Consider the following 18,429-nt stretch of genomic DNA (forward strand, 5'->3'; position numbering starts at 1 on the left):
AGCTGAAGTCGGACGCTCAACCGACTGAGCTACCCAGGCGCCCCTCCATTATTTTCTATTCTTTTCTTTACAAAGCATTATTCTTTCAAATGACCTCATGCTTCCAGACCACAATCCAACACGAGCAGTGTGGCATAGTTCAAAGTGTGTGATGGGGGCTTAGGTCAACCTACTTGGATTAAATCTTGCCAACTTATTTAACCTCTTTTAGTCTCAAGTTACTTCTCTGAAAAAAGAGAGTAATGATAATGTTTGCCCTGCAGGGTACTGAGCATTAAGTGAGACGTTGTTGGAAAACTATTTGGCACACGCACTTGTCTTTATTTACTGAATGATTTATAAATGAAGTCAAAGAAATACATTTTAAAAGCATTAAGACAGTTTTCTATGCGTTTTACTTACCTCTTCTAGTTTTCTATCCTCTATAGTCTGATATAATTTTCCTATGACCTTGGTTAAATGCCAGTCATGGGCTAAGCATGTCCATTGGCTTGGTACCAGGGACGTTGTTACAAATCTCCAAGGAAACTGTGTCCATGAGGACACCAATCACACAGCTGATTGAGCCAGGAAGAGGAGAGTGGGAACGGCGTTATTTAATTAGAGGCACACAGGGTCCAACAATGCTGTTCTTTAATTTCCCCTCATTTCCCTGAGTGCCTCTTTTGGGGGCCAGTGAAATTTGTTATTAGGAGACCGGATGAGGCCTTGCCTTCGTATGGTCATTAAACATCTGAAGCCGAAAACATTTGATCGTGATGATGGGGCTGTTCTTTATTGTTTAACCATATGACTTCTTCTTTCCCACCCACCCCTGCTTTGGTGGATTCTAAACTCATTTATTTCTTAGCTTGAGGCTTATTCCAGAACTTTGGCTAACTCTTGGTTTCTGATGTTTGGGGGAAGTATATCCATTCGTCAATCTGAGAGGACTAAGGACTAACCGTACTTATACCATAAAGAAAAATGAAAGCAAAAAGGGAGGCTGAAGCACTTGATGCTGATTGGCCTGCCAAATAAACCAACATATTTAGTAGATATACCAGTATTAAAATGCCTTTGTGTAATACTTTTTAATGTTCAAATCCTAATTCTGTGTGTTCATTTTATCGATCTCATGAGGTTATTAGTATTTCCAATTTTGTAAATGAGAAAACCAAGGGAGGTATATAGCAGTAAAGTGACTTGTCCAGTTTTATTCATTAAATAGCTATTGAGCCCCTCTCTGCCAGGCACCATGCTGGGGCTGGTGATCCAGAGATGGGCACGACAGGATGGTCCCTGCCCTGTGCAGCTGATAGTTTCATGCTCCCATGCTAAGTGGACAGATGGCAAAGGAAATGATGGCTTCCGATTCCTGGTCCAGTGAAAGATCAGCACCAACCATGGGGCTATACCAAGTTCAACATTTACTTAACTCCTCAAGTTTAGCTATGCTGTTTGCTTAGTCTTTTCATTTAGAATCTCATGTCAGCTCACTTCTTTCTCGATGCCATTGAAAACAGGTACTTAATGAAACCTTTCTTTGGATTGAGTTGACTTTCTGTTTTTTTGCTTTGGGTTGATTTGTGCTAAGCGCTAGAAGGTGCAAGAGAAGCAAATGACTCATCCCTTGCCCTTGTGGTGAGGCAAGACATACCTAGAAACATCCCGAGAACGAGGCAGCCTTAGAAGTGTATGTGGGTAGACATGTGGGTCTGTACATATATGGACATCATAAAGCATTGGCAGCCAGCAGTGATAGGAAGGTGCTAATTTTGCAGTATAAAAAATACCATAAGTAGGAAAGCAGAACAACACAAAACAAAAACAGAGACGAGATCAGTAAAAGCTGGAATTATCAAGTGACCCAATAAGAAATTTTGCTCCCCCAGGAATCTGAATATCTATGGTGAAGTTAGACTCAGACAATGTGAGCGCCTGAAAGGCATTTCAAGGATTGTTTGTCCAAAACCCTCCAGTTGAAAGAATGTTCAGAGAGGTTGGCTGAAGTCACAGTGCCAGTCTGTGACAGAAAACCCATTTCGAGCCACATCAGGCTCTCCTTCAAGAAGCTGGAGAAAGGAAATGAATTCCAAAACCTTCCTGTCTGGGGCCTAGCGGGGGTCCGCCTCTCTGTAATCTCACATATGAAGCCAAAGCAGCATCTGTCCTCAGACTCACAGGAAAAAGAGGTCAAGGACCCAGAGGAGCTATGTAGTTAAAGAAAATGGCATGACGTAACTGAGTTTGAGAATATGACATCTTCTGTTTAAATTTTTTTAATGTTTATTTAGTTTTGAGAGAGAGAGAGCAGGGGAGAGGCAGAGAGAGGAGAGGGAAACATGGAATCTGAAGCAGGCTCCGGGCTCTGAGCTGTCAGCACAGAGCCCCACACGGGGCTCAAAGCCATGAACTACAAGATCATGACCTGAGCCGAAGTAGGATGCTGAACCAACTGAGCTTCCCAGGCGCCCCTGGCATCTTCTGTTTATTTTATTATTTTTTTTTAAATATGTCAAATTGGCTTCCATACTGACATCTTCTGTTTAAAGCACTGGGTTTATTTGCATTTTTTTCCTGTCTGCTAAGCACTTACTTGATCATCATTTTGTCGTCACCCCCCTCTAACCTCATGGCCTGGTATTCAGATGTTCAGCATTATTACATTATTATCTTCATAGTAATGACTCACACAGCAAGTCTGGTGGGCCCTCATGGCAGTGGTGATTTTTTAGGCAACTGCCGAGGCAAAGCAAATATCTTAGGATAACTTGCCTACAGACTATTAAGGTGAAAATATTTATATACTAGTAAAACCGTCAATATATATCCTACTTGTCTATAAAAAATGTATCAAATGAAGTCCTGAAGGAAAGAATTTTGCAAGATGTAAAGCATTTACAGTGATTTGGTATATTTATTATTTATTGTAGCAATATATTTATTTAATAAATATATCTTTATTATTTTGTAATTATTATTGTAAATTTAAATTTGCCTTTAAATGAACCAGATGAGCTGAGAAAATAGTTCATAGTTCCCACAGAACAGGTGGTTTCAAGACAAGAAAACTGTCCATGTTTTAGGCCTTCTCCATACATTTCAGGGTTGTCTTTTGTCTAATGACCTCAAACATGCCCCTTTAAATGGATTCTTTCACCCATGGCCTCTCAGCAACACAAAAGGCACAAGGCCGACAGCCTGGTCAGACTATCAGGCCAGTCTCAGGAAGGAGGGCAGTCTCTCTGGATCTCACACCTTCCCCACATATGGAAGGTAACACATGGTGTGGTTGATTTTGAACAACCTAATAGCATGTTTGATTTCTTATATGTGTGACGGAATTTTAAAATCTGTATATCCTAGAAGTTAAATTTACACACAGACACACACATACACACACACACACACACACACACACACACACACACACACCATTTTTTTTTTTAAGCAAAAGTGGTATTTTTAGGGCCCTTATGGTGAGACCCAGTGGATCCTGTTCTGAAGAGAGAGGTTGAGGAACCCCTTCATTAGCACAGTTTATTTATTAAAGTAGCTACTTTCCCTAGAACAGCCCCAGAACTTTGGACCCTGCTCATGGAGAGCTGACCCAGGTAGGGAATCTCAGAGAAGGCCCTGGGAAGCTGAGAGGCAGCACAAGGATGGAGGGTGGGGCTGAAGGTTAGGGGAAGAGGGTGACTCGGTGTTGGGATGGACACAGTTGGGCCCCAGCACTCTGAGGCTCTGCGTTGCCCTGTGACTTGTCAAGCCCCCCACCCCTGCAAACCACTCCTATTCTCCTCCTTCCCCCCGCCCCCAGACATATTTCCTTTTCAATTCCCTAAACTATAAAATAGAACTGAATGTCTTGGAATATTATATGGGAAAGACTAAAAGAAAACTATAAACCTACTCAAATAGATGATTTTTTTCCCTTTGGCCTTTGTAACATTTTGATCTTTTCAAACCCCTCTCATGCTTATGTTCAGACTCAAACCAGTCTCTGCAGAAGGGTGAAGCAGGCAATTATTATGACCCTGAATGTAACACTTTCAACTAAGATAATATTTCCCATTGTTTTTAAGTTCTGGCTTTGGTCTCTTTATTTTCTTAGCTCCTTCTCCCTATGCTACATTTTCATCACCCTTTGGAAGATGTGTTCCAACTAAGGACTTACTCCATTGTGCAGGATGGTGGGGGGAGGGTCAATGGATTATTAACTACCTACTTGAATCTAATTGTTGGATCTCCTCAACTCCATGGAGCTTGCACACGTCAAGTTCCTTGTAAATTCCTCAAAAATTCTAGTTCACCTCGTGACTGCTCCCAAAGAATGACTAAGAAAGAAAAAATCTCCACCGATGAATCACAAGAACTAGCAGAAATCCTGTCTCCATTATAATCTTTGTCATACCATGAAGTTCAGTATTCCAGGTGACAGGAGGCCCACTCCCTGCACTGACCTGAGCAGACTTCTCTCCTAGGAACCCACAGGCACAGGGGGACTGGACGGCTCATCCACCTCCCACCCTGGGAGTATTCCTGTTCAGTTCAGCTAATGTGTTACACCCTGCTGTAACAGAGCCCTTGGTGGAAGGCAAAATCTAGTGAGCTCATAAGTATTTCCACTAGCACGAGGCTGACCAATGACCTCAGAAAAAATTGTCCATAATTCCCAAAGCCTAATTTGAATTTTTATGAGAAGGAGGTCAATTATTTTGCATGAACATTATTTTAAATTCATAGAACAGATGTCAAATGATTCTCTACTTTTCTACCATTCTCAAAATTACTTTTTCCCTTGTAAATCTTTTTTATAGCCTGATATTGAAAACTAAGCTGTGAGCCCCAAAAGATTCATAGTGAAACTGAATCTGAACAAATCTGCTCCATGCAGGGGAAGGTGGGTAGTTAAAGAAGGTAGTTAAAGAAGGAGCATTGTAATACATTGACACAGAGAACACTGCTCAGATTCAAAAAAATTTTTTCATTGGGCCAAGCAACATTTTAGGAATGACTTGGAAACAATTTTAACATTCTGAAAACTTCAGATACCCTTCCCCATATTCTGTTCATCCCACAAGCATCCAGTTGCCCCAACTGTGTGTTACCCCCATCTTTTTCTAAACTTTATAGAGGATGGAGGTGGGGTTCAGAGAACAGCAGGGACAAAGAACATGAAGACACACAGATTCCAAGGGAGCTTGAGGAGGATGATGGTCACAGGGGACACAAGCCAGGACTCAAGCCACCAAAACAAAGCCTGACCCCTTTCACAATGTTGCTAAGGGTGCCCTTATCCATAGTGAAATTTTGGCTTTTATCCTAAATGCACTAGATTCTTTTGGTTTGAATCTGAGAAGTTTGAATCCGAGGAATTTGTCCTTCCCGATGAGGAGCCGTCAGCAGACATTACTGTTCCTTGCAGATGTTTAAGAACATTTATCCTCGAAGATTGTCTTAGTTGAGATTTCTGTAGGCTCAAAACCAGAGTTAAACTATCAGCCTAGCTGAGTTTATTTTTTTTATTTAATTTTATTTTTTTAATTTACATCCAAGTTAGTTAACATATAGTGCAACAATGATTTCAGGAGTAGATTCCTTAATGTCTTACCCATTTAGCCCACCCCCCCCCCAGTAACCCTTTGCTCTCCATATTTAAGAGTCTCTCTTTTTTTTTTTTAATTTTTAATGTTTATTTATTTTTGAGAGACAGAGAGACAGAGAGACAGAGCACGAGTGGGGGAGGAGCAGAAGTAGAGGGAGACACAGAATCGGAAGCAGGCTTCAGGCTCTGAGCTGTCAGCACAGAGCCTGACGCAGGGCTCGAACTCACGAACTGCAAGATCATGACCTGAGCCGAAGCCAGATGCTCAATCGACTGAGCCACCCAGGGGCCCCAATATTTAAGAGTCTCTTATGTTTTGTCCCCCTCCCTGTTTTTATATTATTTTTTTCTTTCCTTCCCTTGTGTTCATCTGTTCTGTGTCTTAAAATCTTCATATGAGTGAAGTCATATGATATTTGTCTTTCTCTGACTGACTAATTTTGCTTATTAATACCCTCTGGTTCCATACACATAGTTGCAAATGGCAAGATTTCATTCTTTTTGATTGCTGAGTAATACTCCATTGTGTGTGTGTGTATATATATATATATATATATATATATATATATATACCACATCTTCTTTATCCATTCATCCATCGATGGACACTTGGGCTCTTTCCATACTTTGGCTATTGTTGATAGTCTACCTGAGTTTATATAGCCCAGGACAATCTTATGTTGGATAGGGACGACCAATGATGACAACTTCAGTTGGCCTGATGCTCAGATTCAGCAATCACCAACTAACAGACTCCGCGGCTGTCTTCCTCTCCACAGATCCTAAGTAACCTGGTGATGGAGGAGCTCCTGCCAACCCTTCAGACAGACCTTTTGCCCAAAATGAAGGGGAAGAAGAATGACAGAAAGAGGGCCTGGCTTGGTGTAAGTGATCATTTTGCTATGCAACTGTGCTACTCGAATTCCCTTCTTTTTGGGGGTGGGCAGGGTTTGTTTGTTTTTTTTTTTAATCATTTCTTTGCTGTGTAGAGAACTGCCTACCTTGAGTCTGCTCAGTCTCACTTACATGAGGACTGATCCAAACAGACTCAAACTTTGAAAGAACAATTAGAGTGCACATGCAGGTTTGTTTATGTTATGATAATCTGTGATTAACCCCCCCCCCCCCACTTGACTCCAGCAGTCGCTTGCACGTGACCGAGCCCAGATTTATGTGCTGTTCTCTGTTGCAGCTCCTTGAGGAGGCCTACAAACTGGTTCGGCATCAGGTTTCAGAAGGATTAAGTGCCTTGAAGGAGGAATGCAGAACTCTGACGAAGAACCTAGAAGGAACCATCCGTTCAGACATGGATCAGATCGTGAACTCAAAGAACTTCTTAATTGGAAAGATCAAAGGTCAGTGGAGATCATCCATGCTCCTGTGTGCTAAATAAGCTGTGTGTGTAGGGCTCCACCGTGTCATCAGAATACATGATTTCAGAGGAAAACTAAATTGAGGGAATTGGGAAGAGGTGCTAACAGGTGTAATAGGAGTATGCTAGCGGTGCTAGTGAGGGCCTGGCCCTTCCCAAGGAAACTTCAGGGACACAAGGTGGAGGAAAGTTTGCTTCTTGCCCGGGGTGGTGCCTGTATATTCTGATACTGCCCACACCTCCCTGCTGTAGCACTTCTTCTTTGTTTTTTTTTAATTTGTTCATTTATTTTTGAGAGAGACAGAGACAGAGAGCACATGTGCGTGCATGTGTGAGAGAGTGGGGGAGGGGCAGAGCGAGAGGAAGACAGAGGATCTGAAGCCGGCTCTGCGCTGAGAACAGAAAGCCCGATGTGGGGCTCAAACTCACAAATGTGGGATCATGACCTGAGCTAAAGCTGGACGCTTAACTGGACGCTTAAGTGAGCCACCCAGGTGCCCCTGTAGCACTTCTTACACTGATTGTAATGGCTTCTACCTCTGCCCTTCTCTGCTGTAAGCTAAGAACAGGGCCATGTGATCCCTGGTTTACTCAGGCACACCCAGGGGCTAGTACCATGCCTGGGATATGCAGACTCTCAGCAAATACTTGAATGGATGAATAAATGGATTTTCCCTCAACAAGAAAAAACAGTTGACTTAGAGTTGATAAATCAAGATTCTAGTCACGAGTGCAACATTGGCCAGTCATGTGTCCTTGGGAAGGTCACTTGACTTCCATGTGCCTTAGTGTCCTCCTCTGTAATCAGGAGTGCCCACAAGAGTGCGGTCTGCAAACTGTGGCCCTTGGCCCAAATCGAGCCCACCATCTATTTTTGTAAATAACATTTCATCAGAACACAGCCGTGCCCATTCATGTATGTGTTGTCTATGGCTGCTTTCATACTACTAGGGCAGAGCTGAGTAGTTGGAACGGAGACTTTCTGGGCTGCAAAGTCTCCAATGTTCTCTACCTGGCCATTAAGAGAAAAATATTTGCCTGTGCCCTCACAAGAGGCCTGAAATGGCCTCTAAGGAATTCTACAGGGCAAAATGCTGAGGTTCTCCGTTCCTACATCTCCAGAAGTGCGCCACACCCAATGTCATTTGACAGAAGCGTGCATGCAAATCTGTGATTATTTATCAGCAATTTTCTTATATTGTTAGTTTTCAGATTAGTCATTCACTTGCCCATTTACTTACTCATTCATTAAAAACATACTAAGTGCTTTCTGAGCAAGGTGCTAGAGCTTTAGCAGTGAACAGGGGACCCAGCTCCTGCTTTCAAGACACTTAGAATCTAATAGGGACATTATCCTCTGCACTTCAGGCCCTGTTCCCACTGCAGCCCAGCTCACCTCAGCACCCTCCCAGCTGATTCTTCTGAGAGAGTAGAATGGTGGAGGCATAACTACAGCAAAGATGTGCGTGTCTGTTCATGCGCTGCCTTCCCAGGCAGATATAAATTCACAGCGTTTTGTGTGTATTATTATCCACATCTCTCATTCCTCCCTTAGCACAACTGATCTAGAATAGACTGTGTATCAAAGTACCGTATTCAACCTAAAACTGCCAGCACCCAACTCCTGAGTCCATATTCCTGGCAGCTGGGCTGAGCTGGACCTAACCATGGTGATTCTCATGGCCCAAATTAAACCAACCTCTCCCTTTCACTCTTGCCTGGTCTCTGTGGCTCCAGTATAACCCACATAAGATGGAAAAACATTCTGTTCTAGACTAGTCTTTGTTTCCTAAAAGATACCTTGAAAGGAAGTCACGATCAAGTCTTTTTAAAAGGCAGTATAAGAAACACATTTTGACCAGGCCTCTGGTTCTCTGCCATTAAAATAGTGAGTAGAGTTGAGCCTTGAACAACAGGTGTTTGAACTGCACAGATCCACTTATAGTACAGTACAGTACTGTAAATATATTTCCCTTTCCTAATGATTTTCTTAATAACATTTTGTTTTCTCTGGCTCCGTTTATTGCAAGAATACAGTATGTAATACAGATGACATAGAAAGTATGTGTTCGTTGACTGTGTATGTTATAGGTGAGACTTCCAGTCAGCAGTAGGCTCTTAGGAGTTGAGTTTTGGAGGAGTCAAAAGTTATACACAGATTTTCAACTATACAGGGGGGTCAGCGCCCCTAAGCTTTGCATTGTTCAGGGGCTGACTGTATACCTCAGCCTGTGTCAATAAAGGGCTTTGTATTTCGAGAAAACTTTGGGAGTATTAAGTCCTGTTCTTCCCATTTCCTCCCACATGATTCTTGAGAGTAAAACAACCAATCTTTCATTCTGCCCCACAATTATTTACTCACTCAATAAGCATGTATTCTGGGCACCTGGGTGGCTCAGTCGGTTAAGCATCCTACTTTGGCTCAGGTCATGATCTCATGGTTCGTGGGTTCGAGCCCCGTGTCAGACTCTGTGCCAACAGCTCAGAGTCTGGAGCCTGCTTCCGATTCTGTGTCTCCTTCTCCCTCTGCTCCTCCCTTACTCACAGTCTCTCTCTGTCTCTCTCTCTCTCTCTCAAAAATAAATAAAGATTAAAAATTAAAAAAAAATAAGCATGTATTCTGCTCCTACTGAATACAAAGGCTATGAGGATATAAAGAAGACAATGCAATTTTACAAAAGGAGGAGGCATGTTACAGATACTGAAACAGCAGGGAAAAAGGTGGTAGATGCCACAAGAGCAGCAGGAACAGAGGGCACAGTGGTTCATAAACAGCAACCATTTCAACTTCAAAACCCATGTGGGCCTCTCATAACAACAGTGCTGTTTTAGTGTGGGTTGATTGGAAAAAAGGATGATGCCAACAGGTGTGATGAGGGCTAACAGTGAGTGAGGGTTTCCAGAGCTCCACACACGCTTCGAAGCATTTTGAACAGAGTAAACTCAGAAGTAATTACTCTTATGATCTCCACCTACCAGATGAGACAACTGAGCCAGAGATTAGGTAACTTGCCCCAGATAACAAAACAGAGTCAGGCTTCAAACCCCTCAAACTCTAGCACTTTTTGCCTTAATCTCTCCGCTCAGTGGCTTCTCCACAGCTGCCCTAACTTCTGGATGGTTTATGAATCATTGTGTCACCGGACAGTATTCATTACAACAGCACCTCTACGTCCTTGAAAATCAGCAGAGCATATCCGTGTGGGATGTAAAATTTATTCCAATCCCTAAGGAAACACTGGTAGGCAGACCACAGTTCAGGAGCTGTGTGGTGGTTCCAGGGCTCTAGGCTGTCCGAGTGGGTGAAGTTTATACTGGGTCTGGAAGTGAGTGGGATGTTCACAAGCAGAGGTGGAGGAAAGAAGGTGAAAGGTACACTGAATAAAGGCGCAGGGAGGGGGCAAGAGCCCATGGCGGCGCAGGCATCAGTGGGAATCAGGCAGAGAGGAACAGATTTCTCCACGGCCCCTCCCTGTGCCCATTTCCTCCCCACTCAGTGGGTGAAACCGGCCAGCTACTCCTAAATCTCTTCTGCATACTGCCTGTGTTCGTGATTATTCTGAAATTTCAATTAGATGCTTTTCAAACAGTTCTTCTCTCAAAGTTAGTTGATAAATCATTCACTTATTCTCCTGACACACAGTTTTGCATTTTGGTATCAAGCAAGTCATCTGTAGAAGTCATAAATTGTTTCATATTTAAATCAGATAATCAAAAGGTTTTTTTTTATCCTAGCCGTTCTAAGACTCGTTAATATTTTATATACCAAATATTTGTGAATCATTCATAATACTAATAGTACTGGTCGTCTCAGATTCTTAGAAGAGGCAGTATGATCCCCCATTACTGTGAAATATTTCTGCAGATTGAAATAATTTGGCCGTTCATCTCACTGTAAGCAAGTTATTGCCAATAAAACATTAAGAAATACCCTCGAAGTGTAGTCCCAAATGTGCAAATTAGGGTGTGACCTTCATCAAGTCATCTGGCACCTCCAGGCCTCTGACTTATAGGTGACTTATTCCACCTATAAGATGGAAGGATTGGACACCCATATGCACTTACACTTCCCTACTTAGTTCTGAGATACTACATGACAAGGCTATGAGACTTACCAGCGCCACAAAGCTAGCCTTCCAGTTTACAGAACGAACTCAGGCCGTTTCCAGGTCAGGCTTCCTTCACGAGTTCACTGCTCTTAAACCTGGCTAATCTTGGCAGTCACCTTAGGACTTTAAAAAAATGCAGCTTTGGGGGGCACCTGGGTGGCTCAGTCGGTTGAGCATCCGACTTCAGCCAAGGTCATGATCTCGCGGTTCGCGGGTTCGGGCCCTGCATGGGGCTCTGTGCTGACAGCTCGGAGCCTGGAGCCTGCTTTGGATTCTGTCTCCCTCTCTGTCTGCCTCTCCCGTGCTCACACACTGTCTCCCTTTCTCTCTCTTAAAAATGAAAACAAGCACAATGAATCACGGGAATCTACCCCCAAAACCAAGAGCACACTGTACTCACTGTATGTTAGCCAATTTGACAATAAATTATATTTTAAAAAAGAAAATAAAGTTAAAAAAATTTTTAATTAAAAATAAATAAATAAATGAGTAAATGGAGCTTTGCATGTCCCATTCAGACTTTCTAAATGAGCATCTTTACTGAGTCTGGAAAGTGTGGTTACATTTATTTCCTCCCTCTTTATAATTTTTTGCACTCTCTATATTTTTGTCTCTGCACATGTTTTCCTTGATTATCAGGGGAAGAAAATAGCCTTTTAACAAAAATTGGGGGATGAGAGGTAGGTGGCATTTGTTTTTAATGCAATTTGTTTCTGTTTGCCCAAGAAAAGACTGTACTTGATTTTTAAAAAGTCTCTTGAGGAGGGGGAGGGGAATTGAATTATATGAGCTGATTAACTCTTAGAGAAATTAATTAAAACTTAATAAATTGTTATATACAAGCATTGAATCATTATGTTGTACAACCGAAACTAGCATAGTGTTAGATGTCAGTTATACCTCAATTAAAAGAACTTAGTAAACTGTGTTTCTTAGAAGACAAGCTATGCACATATAATGATGATTGATAGTAAACAGGAGGGTCACCAGTGTTTTCTTTTTTGTGTTAGGCATTGCATGTTTACAGGCACCATGCAGAAAAATGCATTTCATCCCAGGGTAGGGGAAAGCTTGGGGAGAGGAGGGACTGTTTATTTCAATTCTGAAAGCATCTAATGGCTTTCCATTCTGGTGATGCTGGCACAGGACTCCCTGTGCTGGTCTGTCTTGCCCATTTGAACTTGCTTTGGCTGTTAAATGGCTCTGTGGGCACTGCCCAGCCGTGGCCTGGCTCCAGTGACTCTGAACTCAGCTTTGCCTATAACAAGTGATGGTTTTCTGGCTGTTTCCTATCTCAGCAATGGTGGCCGAGCCAGCAGAGAGAAGCTGTGCGGAGAATGTTCAACCATTCTTGGCGTCCATCCTGGAGGAGCTCATGGGGCCAGTGAGCTCAGGATTCAGTGAAGTACGCTCACTCTTTGAAAAAGAAGTGGATGAACTTACCCAGAACTTTCAGACCACCAAAGACAACGCCCAGCTAAAAGAGGTAGATATGAAGCCAAGGAATTCAGTGTGAATGGTCTGCATGGGGCTGCCTTTTCCTTGGTGCTCTATCTGCATTCATGCTTTCTTTCCTTTCTTCCTTCTTTCCCTCTCCTTCCCTTCCTTCTCTCATTCATCTAGTTCTTCCATTCCTCCAGCCCCCCCATCCATCAGTCCATTCACCTGATTTCCTTTATCAATGGTTTTCAAGTTGCAAGAATAATAATATGCTTGCACAAGTGAAGCAATATGCTCATATATATGAGCATAATTGATCACCCATACCCACCCCAACACTACACCACCTCGACTCCTGACTCCCTGAATTAACTGATATAAATAGCTTAGAATGTGTTTTCACATAATTTTTTCTTGTTCATACAAATATAGAAGCATATACCGTCATTTATATAAAGTTTTTTTGTTGATTTGTTTCCAATAATAAGACTCATCATAAAAACAATGTTTCTCAAAGTGTGGTCCCTGGACCAGCAGCGTCATTATCACCTGGCTGTTAAAAACACAAATTCTCAGCCCCCCACCAACTCTGTACTGAATCAGAAACTTCGGCAGAGGGAGGTAGGGCCCAGCAGTCTGGTTTACAAGGGCCCCCCAAGGATATGATGTACCCTGAAGTTCAAGAATCACTGACAGACATAACGTGGCAACTTGGTTTTACTCTTGACACATCGCTACGAGTCAGTGGATAAAACCAGATACCTCTCTTTTTTCCCCCCTTATATCTTTATGCATACATATGCATGTAATTATACAGAAACAAGATAAATTTTATGAATATTTTGAATTTTCTTTTTCCAGCCTTTTTTAAACCTTGCCTTTACTCTCCCTCGTACCCTGGCACCACCCACCTCCCTACAAGTCACTAGTGTTAACATCTTAGCATATGCCATTCTGTCCTTTTCCCCATGTTTCTATAGCATATAAAACATACACATTTACAGGCTGTTTTTTCAGATTGTTCATTAGAAAAATGGGATCGTATTACAGATCCGACTCTGTTTATCATTGTTCTCATTCAAACATACCTCATGAAACTGTCTTCAAGTTAGCCGTTCTAGCTCTAAATCATTCTTTTAATGGCTACATAATATTTCACGTATGAATGTACCATGATTTATTCAACTATCCAAATGTTGCTGGCATCATGGACAAAGCTGCAATAAATAACCTTGTTACATATATTATGCTCTGATGCTTTCATGCCTGTGGGATAGATTCCTAAAGCAGGATTGCTAGGTTGAAAGGTAGGTTTATTTCTCCTGTTAACAGATGTTTCCATTTGCATTTCAAAAAAAAAAGGGATTTAAATTTTACGTTTCCACCAATTGGGTATGGCAGAGGACTTTCTTCCATATGCCCATCAGCAATAGGTATTACCACTTGTTTAAACTTTGGTGGGTCTGATAGAAGCCAAGCAGTAACCCATTTTCCCTCTCCTGCCTGCTTAATTGTTATTTCTTAAAAATAAATACAGTACATATCATGTGAGGAGGGACAAGTTTGACCCCACGTGTGTGCTCATTCACTCCACTTCAGTGAGGCTCTCACAGCTCACTTCTCAACAAGAGTAACGTTTTCTTTTTAAAAACACACAAAAAAAATGGGCCCTTTAACAATTACTATTTAGAGGCACCTAGAAGTCTAGATTTGTCTCTTTTCTGTGACTTGAAAATCAGAAAGCACATCCGATATTACTCACAGTTACTCAGTATTACTCCCCACTTCTCCCTGAGAATACATTTTCAATACCTTTCTATCTTCTCTTTCTCCACCCACCATCCTGCTTATTCTTGAAATCCAGTATTCAATTTTAAAAATTAGTTTAAAATAAGCTTGGAAAATAGGATGCTTTATCTTGACAACAGTCGCGGTGTAAGAGCATGTTGGTAAAACCTGACGTCTCTAGCGGAGGCGGTCCGTCGCTGCCCTTATGCTGGAAGCCCTGTGGCCTCGCTGACCAAGTCACTGCTCATGCAAGCCAGAAGGGGAGGGATCCCAGTTTCTAAACTGGATGCCTCTCCTAGGCCAGGCCTGTTCCTACCACCCACCTCCTTACCCACTGGCACCATAGAGAACCTACGGCAGAGGGAATCTCTGTGGGCACTGACAGAACCTCCGAGAACTGGGGAGATTCTGGCTTCATTCCCAGAGTCCCAGGTGCGAGGACATCCCGACCTTTCTGAGGTTTTGTAAGTTCATGGCACTCATTAAAGAAGGCCTAGGAGGCTTGTGGGCCCAGCAGCAATTCCAGGTGCCAGGGAGCCTGCCCGCCTAGTTCTCGTGTTCTGGAGGTGGGAGCCTGGAGTCCATCAAGAGCTAAGATTGGAGCCCCCCAAATGCTTCCCTGGGTCCTTCCATCCTCCAGCCGGGTCCTCTATTAGTCCCTGCCCTAGCAATAGAACTGCCCCAGGGACCCCTGAAGGAGGGAAGCAAGACAATTGAAATGTCATTGATATAGCGACCTAAGAAGCGATTCACTCTAATAATATACATCTGATTGTTTAGACTTTATGTAATATGTAATATGCATGCAACATTGCTCCTGACTCTGAAGGTATTTAACTTTTCCCTTCACCAAAATGCAGCATCTAGACCGGCTTATGAATCTTCCACTGGATTCTGTGAAGATGGAACCTTGTTATATTAAAGTCAACCTGCTCCAGGAACGCCTGCAGGATCTCAAGAGCCGCTTCAGATTCCCCCACGTGGATCTGGTGGTCCAGAGGACCCAGAACTACATGCAAGAGGTGGGAGCACCAGGGGCCTCCGTGGGGGGTGGGGATGGAGACAGCAGAGAAACTGGGGCTGGCTGGTGAGATTGGTGTGCTAGTGTCGTCCTGGGCCATGAGGTCCATTTCTCCGCGATTTCTTCATCATGTGGCGTGAGGATGTACTTTGTCCTCCCCGCTGGCTTCATCTTTCTTCCATGTGGATGAGCATCAGAAAGAAAGAAAGAAAAAAAAACATTTCAGGGAAATAAAGTAGCATTAACTGATAATTACTTGATTTGTCAAACCAGTGCTTTTAAACTTGACTGCACATTTGAATCATCTGGAGAGCTTTTGAGAAGTCCTGATGTCTAGACCCCACTCCCGGTGGTTTCCCCTACTCCTATGCCCACTGCTTCTAATATGCAGCCAGAATGGAGAACTACTGGATTAAATTAATTCCCTAACCTGGTTAAGAGTAAATCAATGAATAAATCAATCAATCGTGGCTTCCTATTTGGATTTCTTGGATCTACTTGATAGAGCTACCTTTTTTCCCCCATAAGGAACCTTTTCTCCAGGAACAACTATAAATTCTTTTCATACCCTACTGCTTTCTAAATGAAGAAAGGGTGTGATCACTGAAGCCATAAAAGACCAATTCTACTTCAGAGGTGTTCTGGGGGAACTCCCTAGGGGGCTGGACAGTGTGCCAGACCCCACTTGAGAGACAGATGCTTAGATAAGTCACTAACAGTGTTTGAGAGTGCTATAACAAAGGTATGTGTTCATGCTTTGAGATCACAGGCTTGGGGAAGAAAGGAGCATTTTTGTCCTTAAAAGTTACAGGATGGATTAAGTGATACACCGTATTATCTCACCTCTGAGTTGTGAAGGATTAAAAATGGACCAGGAACAAAACTGGGCAACAGTTTAACAGAAGCCCCTTTGGTGATGCTGAACCCAGTGAAGCTGATACAGGCACATGTGCGGAGAATAAGAAATCTCAATCGCTTCCGTTTCCTGACCCTTGAGCACATCAGCCATTCTCCCCACCAAGCCCTGGCCCTGCCTCCCTTCCAGTCCATCAGAGAAAGGCAGAGAAGTGAGGTGGTAGGCTGGAAGTGGAGAGAGGTGTGCTGGTGTGGTTTGCATCCACCGAAGAGTGGAAGTGCAGGATTAAAGCAGCCAAAAAATCACTGGAGAAGCTTCCCACCTCACTTTGTCAAGGCCTGGCTGCAGGTACAGAGACTGGAGAAAGGGGTTGACCACAGGGGAGGATGGTATTCTCAATCCCATGGCCTCCATAGGTTTTCTAGCTCAGAGAATAAGAAGAGAGGAGGGGAAAAAATACACGTATACATGCCAACACGCGAGTGTGAGTGTGTGCTTATTTCTTAGACTCTTACTGATCCCCCTGAGGCCAGGTGCCTATTTATTTCACAGCCCAGGTGGAGGGCGTGAGGATCTGTTCTTCTGGGTGGCCCCAGAGTAGTGCCTGAGGGGACTGTGATGGTCATCCCCTCCCTGCTCCAGGGCAGAGACCCTGGCCTCTGACCAGGTGTCGTTCTGTGTCGCTTTTGGTTTCTAGTTAATGGAGAATGCAGTATTCACTTTCGAGCAATTGCTTTCCCCACACCTCCAAGGAGAGGCATCCAGAACTGCGGTCGCCATTGAGAAGGTTAAGCTCCGAGTCTTAAAGGTAAAACCATTCTCTCATTTGTGGGAAGCATAAAACAAGAGCGTGACCCCTGCTTTTGTTAAGTGGAAAATACCAAGTTCTCTTTCACACTCCCTGTTTGTAATCCAGCCCCTTTGCCCCCTTGAGGTAGCAATGGCTACCAGGCATCCGGTACACCCCCCCCCCCCCCCCCCCCCGGCATAACTTTCATGCCTGTTCTGGCATCTAGTGGCAGCTTTAGGGACCACAGGTCCTCAGTATCATTGTCCATCAGCTAGAAGTGACCTGTTCCCAGCTTACATTCATAGCAGTTGCACTTGATATTTATTGCCTGTCCACTGTAAGCAAAAAATTGTGGTAGGTATTACCTGTGATAGCCAATACACAGCCTCCTTCAAAGAGCTTACGATATAGTAAAACCCATTTAAATTGGCCAACAGTTTTTAGAAAAATCGAAACCTCCTGGCAAAGGAAGTACTCAAAAAAAAAAAAAAAAGATGCCCACCATGTGAAATTGTTTTTATTGTGCTTACTGCTTAAGTATATATCAAAATGGTTTTTAATAATAACAGCTTACACTGGTGTATTTTTAAAGCTTTTTTTGTTTTTAACCTATCCTGTTTTGTTCGATTCTCACATGGACTTGTGATATGATTAGAATATGTCTCCATTGCAAAGATGAGGAAAGTGACCCACTAAGAGCTAGCGTGACTTACTTAAGCTCAACAGGCTAGTCAATGGTAAACCTAGAGCTCAAACTATTCTTAAACTTTGCCCACTAGTTTCTTACTACCTATTCCCTTAAACAGTGCCTTGAAGCAGAAGATAAAAGTCCCACAGAGCCTAGAAGGTGGTCCCTGAATTTTACACCCAATCTTAATACCTCACAGAAAGTAGGAAACTCTGGCAACCAAATCACTGAGCAATAAAATAAATAAATAAAGCAAATTAAAAAAGCAAATAAAAAAGCAATTTTTATTATGATAACACAAATAATAATGAGCTTTCAATTGGAAAGAAAAGATAGAATCAATGTCAATAACACGTCCAGTGTTAGGACACTTTATACCTTTCAGGACAGTCCATTCCTTCTCTGGACACCTTTAACCGCAAGAACATACTACCTGATGTGAAGCCAAAGTTCTCACCATTGTTGATTCTAGTTCTGTCCTCCCTGTCCATGTCCCTCAACATAGTAGCCTTTGGTTGTTTTCAAAGCTCAGAGAATAAGAAGAGAGGAGGGGAGCTATAATTTCACCCAAAGTTATTATTTCTGGTATGAATGCCTTCATGTCTTTAACCATTCTACTCACATGCCTGTGACTATGTTCCGGTTTGTCTGTGTTCCCCTTAAAGTATCATCTAAAACCAAACTGTGGTCCCTAGGCTTGACTATTCCGTGCAGAACAGTGAATGATCATCTTTCTTGGTCTAGATACTAAACTTCTTTGGTTAACATGCCACAG

At 42.8% G+C, this 18,429-nt stretch overlaps 1 protein-coding gene across 1 annotated transcript in view; it reads left to right on the forward strand.

Moving 5' to 3' along the window:
* The window catches only part of NIBAN1 (niban apoptosis regulator 1), a 151,584-nt gene that overhangs the window by 122,452 nt on the left and 10,703 nt on the right, over positions 1-18,429 (forward strand). Inside the window, exons 7-11 of the mRNA XM_047840839.1 lie at positions 6,370-6,474; positions 6,783-6,945; positions 12,370-12,557; positions 15,160-15,321; positions 16,874-16,984. Of these exons, the coding sequence (XP_047696795.1) occupies positions 6,370-6,474; positions 6,783-6,945; positions 12,370-12,557; positions 15,160-15,321; positions 16,874-16,984 (729 nt within the window). The remainder of the gene's footprint in view (positions 1-6,369; positions 6,475-6,782; positions 6,946-12,369; positions 12,558-15,159; positions 15,322-16,873; positions 16,985-18,429) is intronic.

The sequence above is a fragment of the Prionailurus viverrinus genome, chromosome F1 (assembly GCF_022837055.1).
Source record: "Prionailurus viverrinus isolate Anna chromosome F1, UM_Priviv_1.0, whole genome shotgun sequence".
NCBI lineage: Eukaryota > Metazoa > Chordata > Mammalia > Carnivora > Felidae > Prionailurus > Prionailurus viverrinus.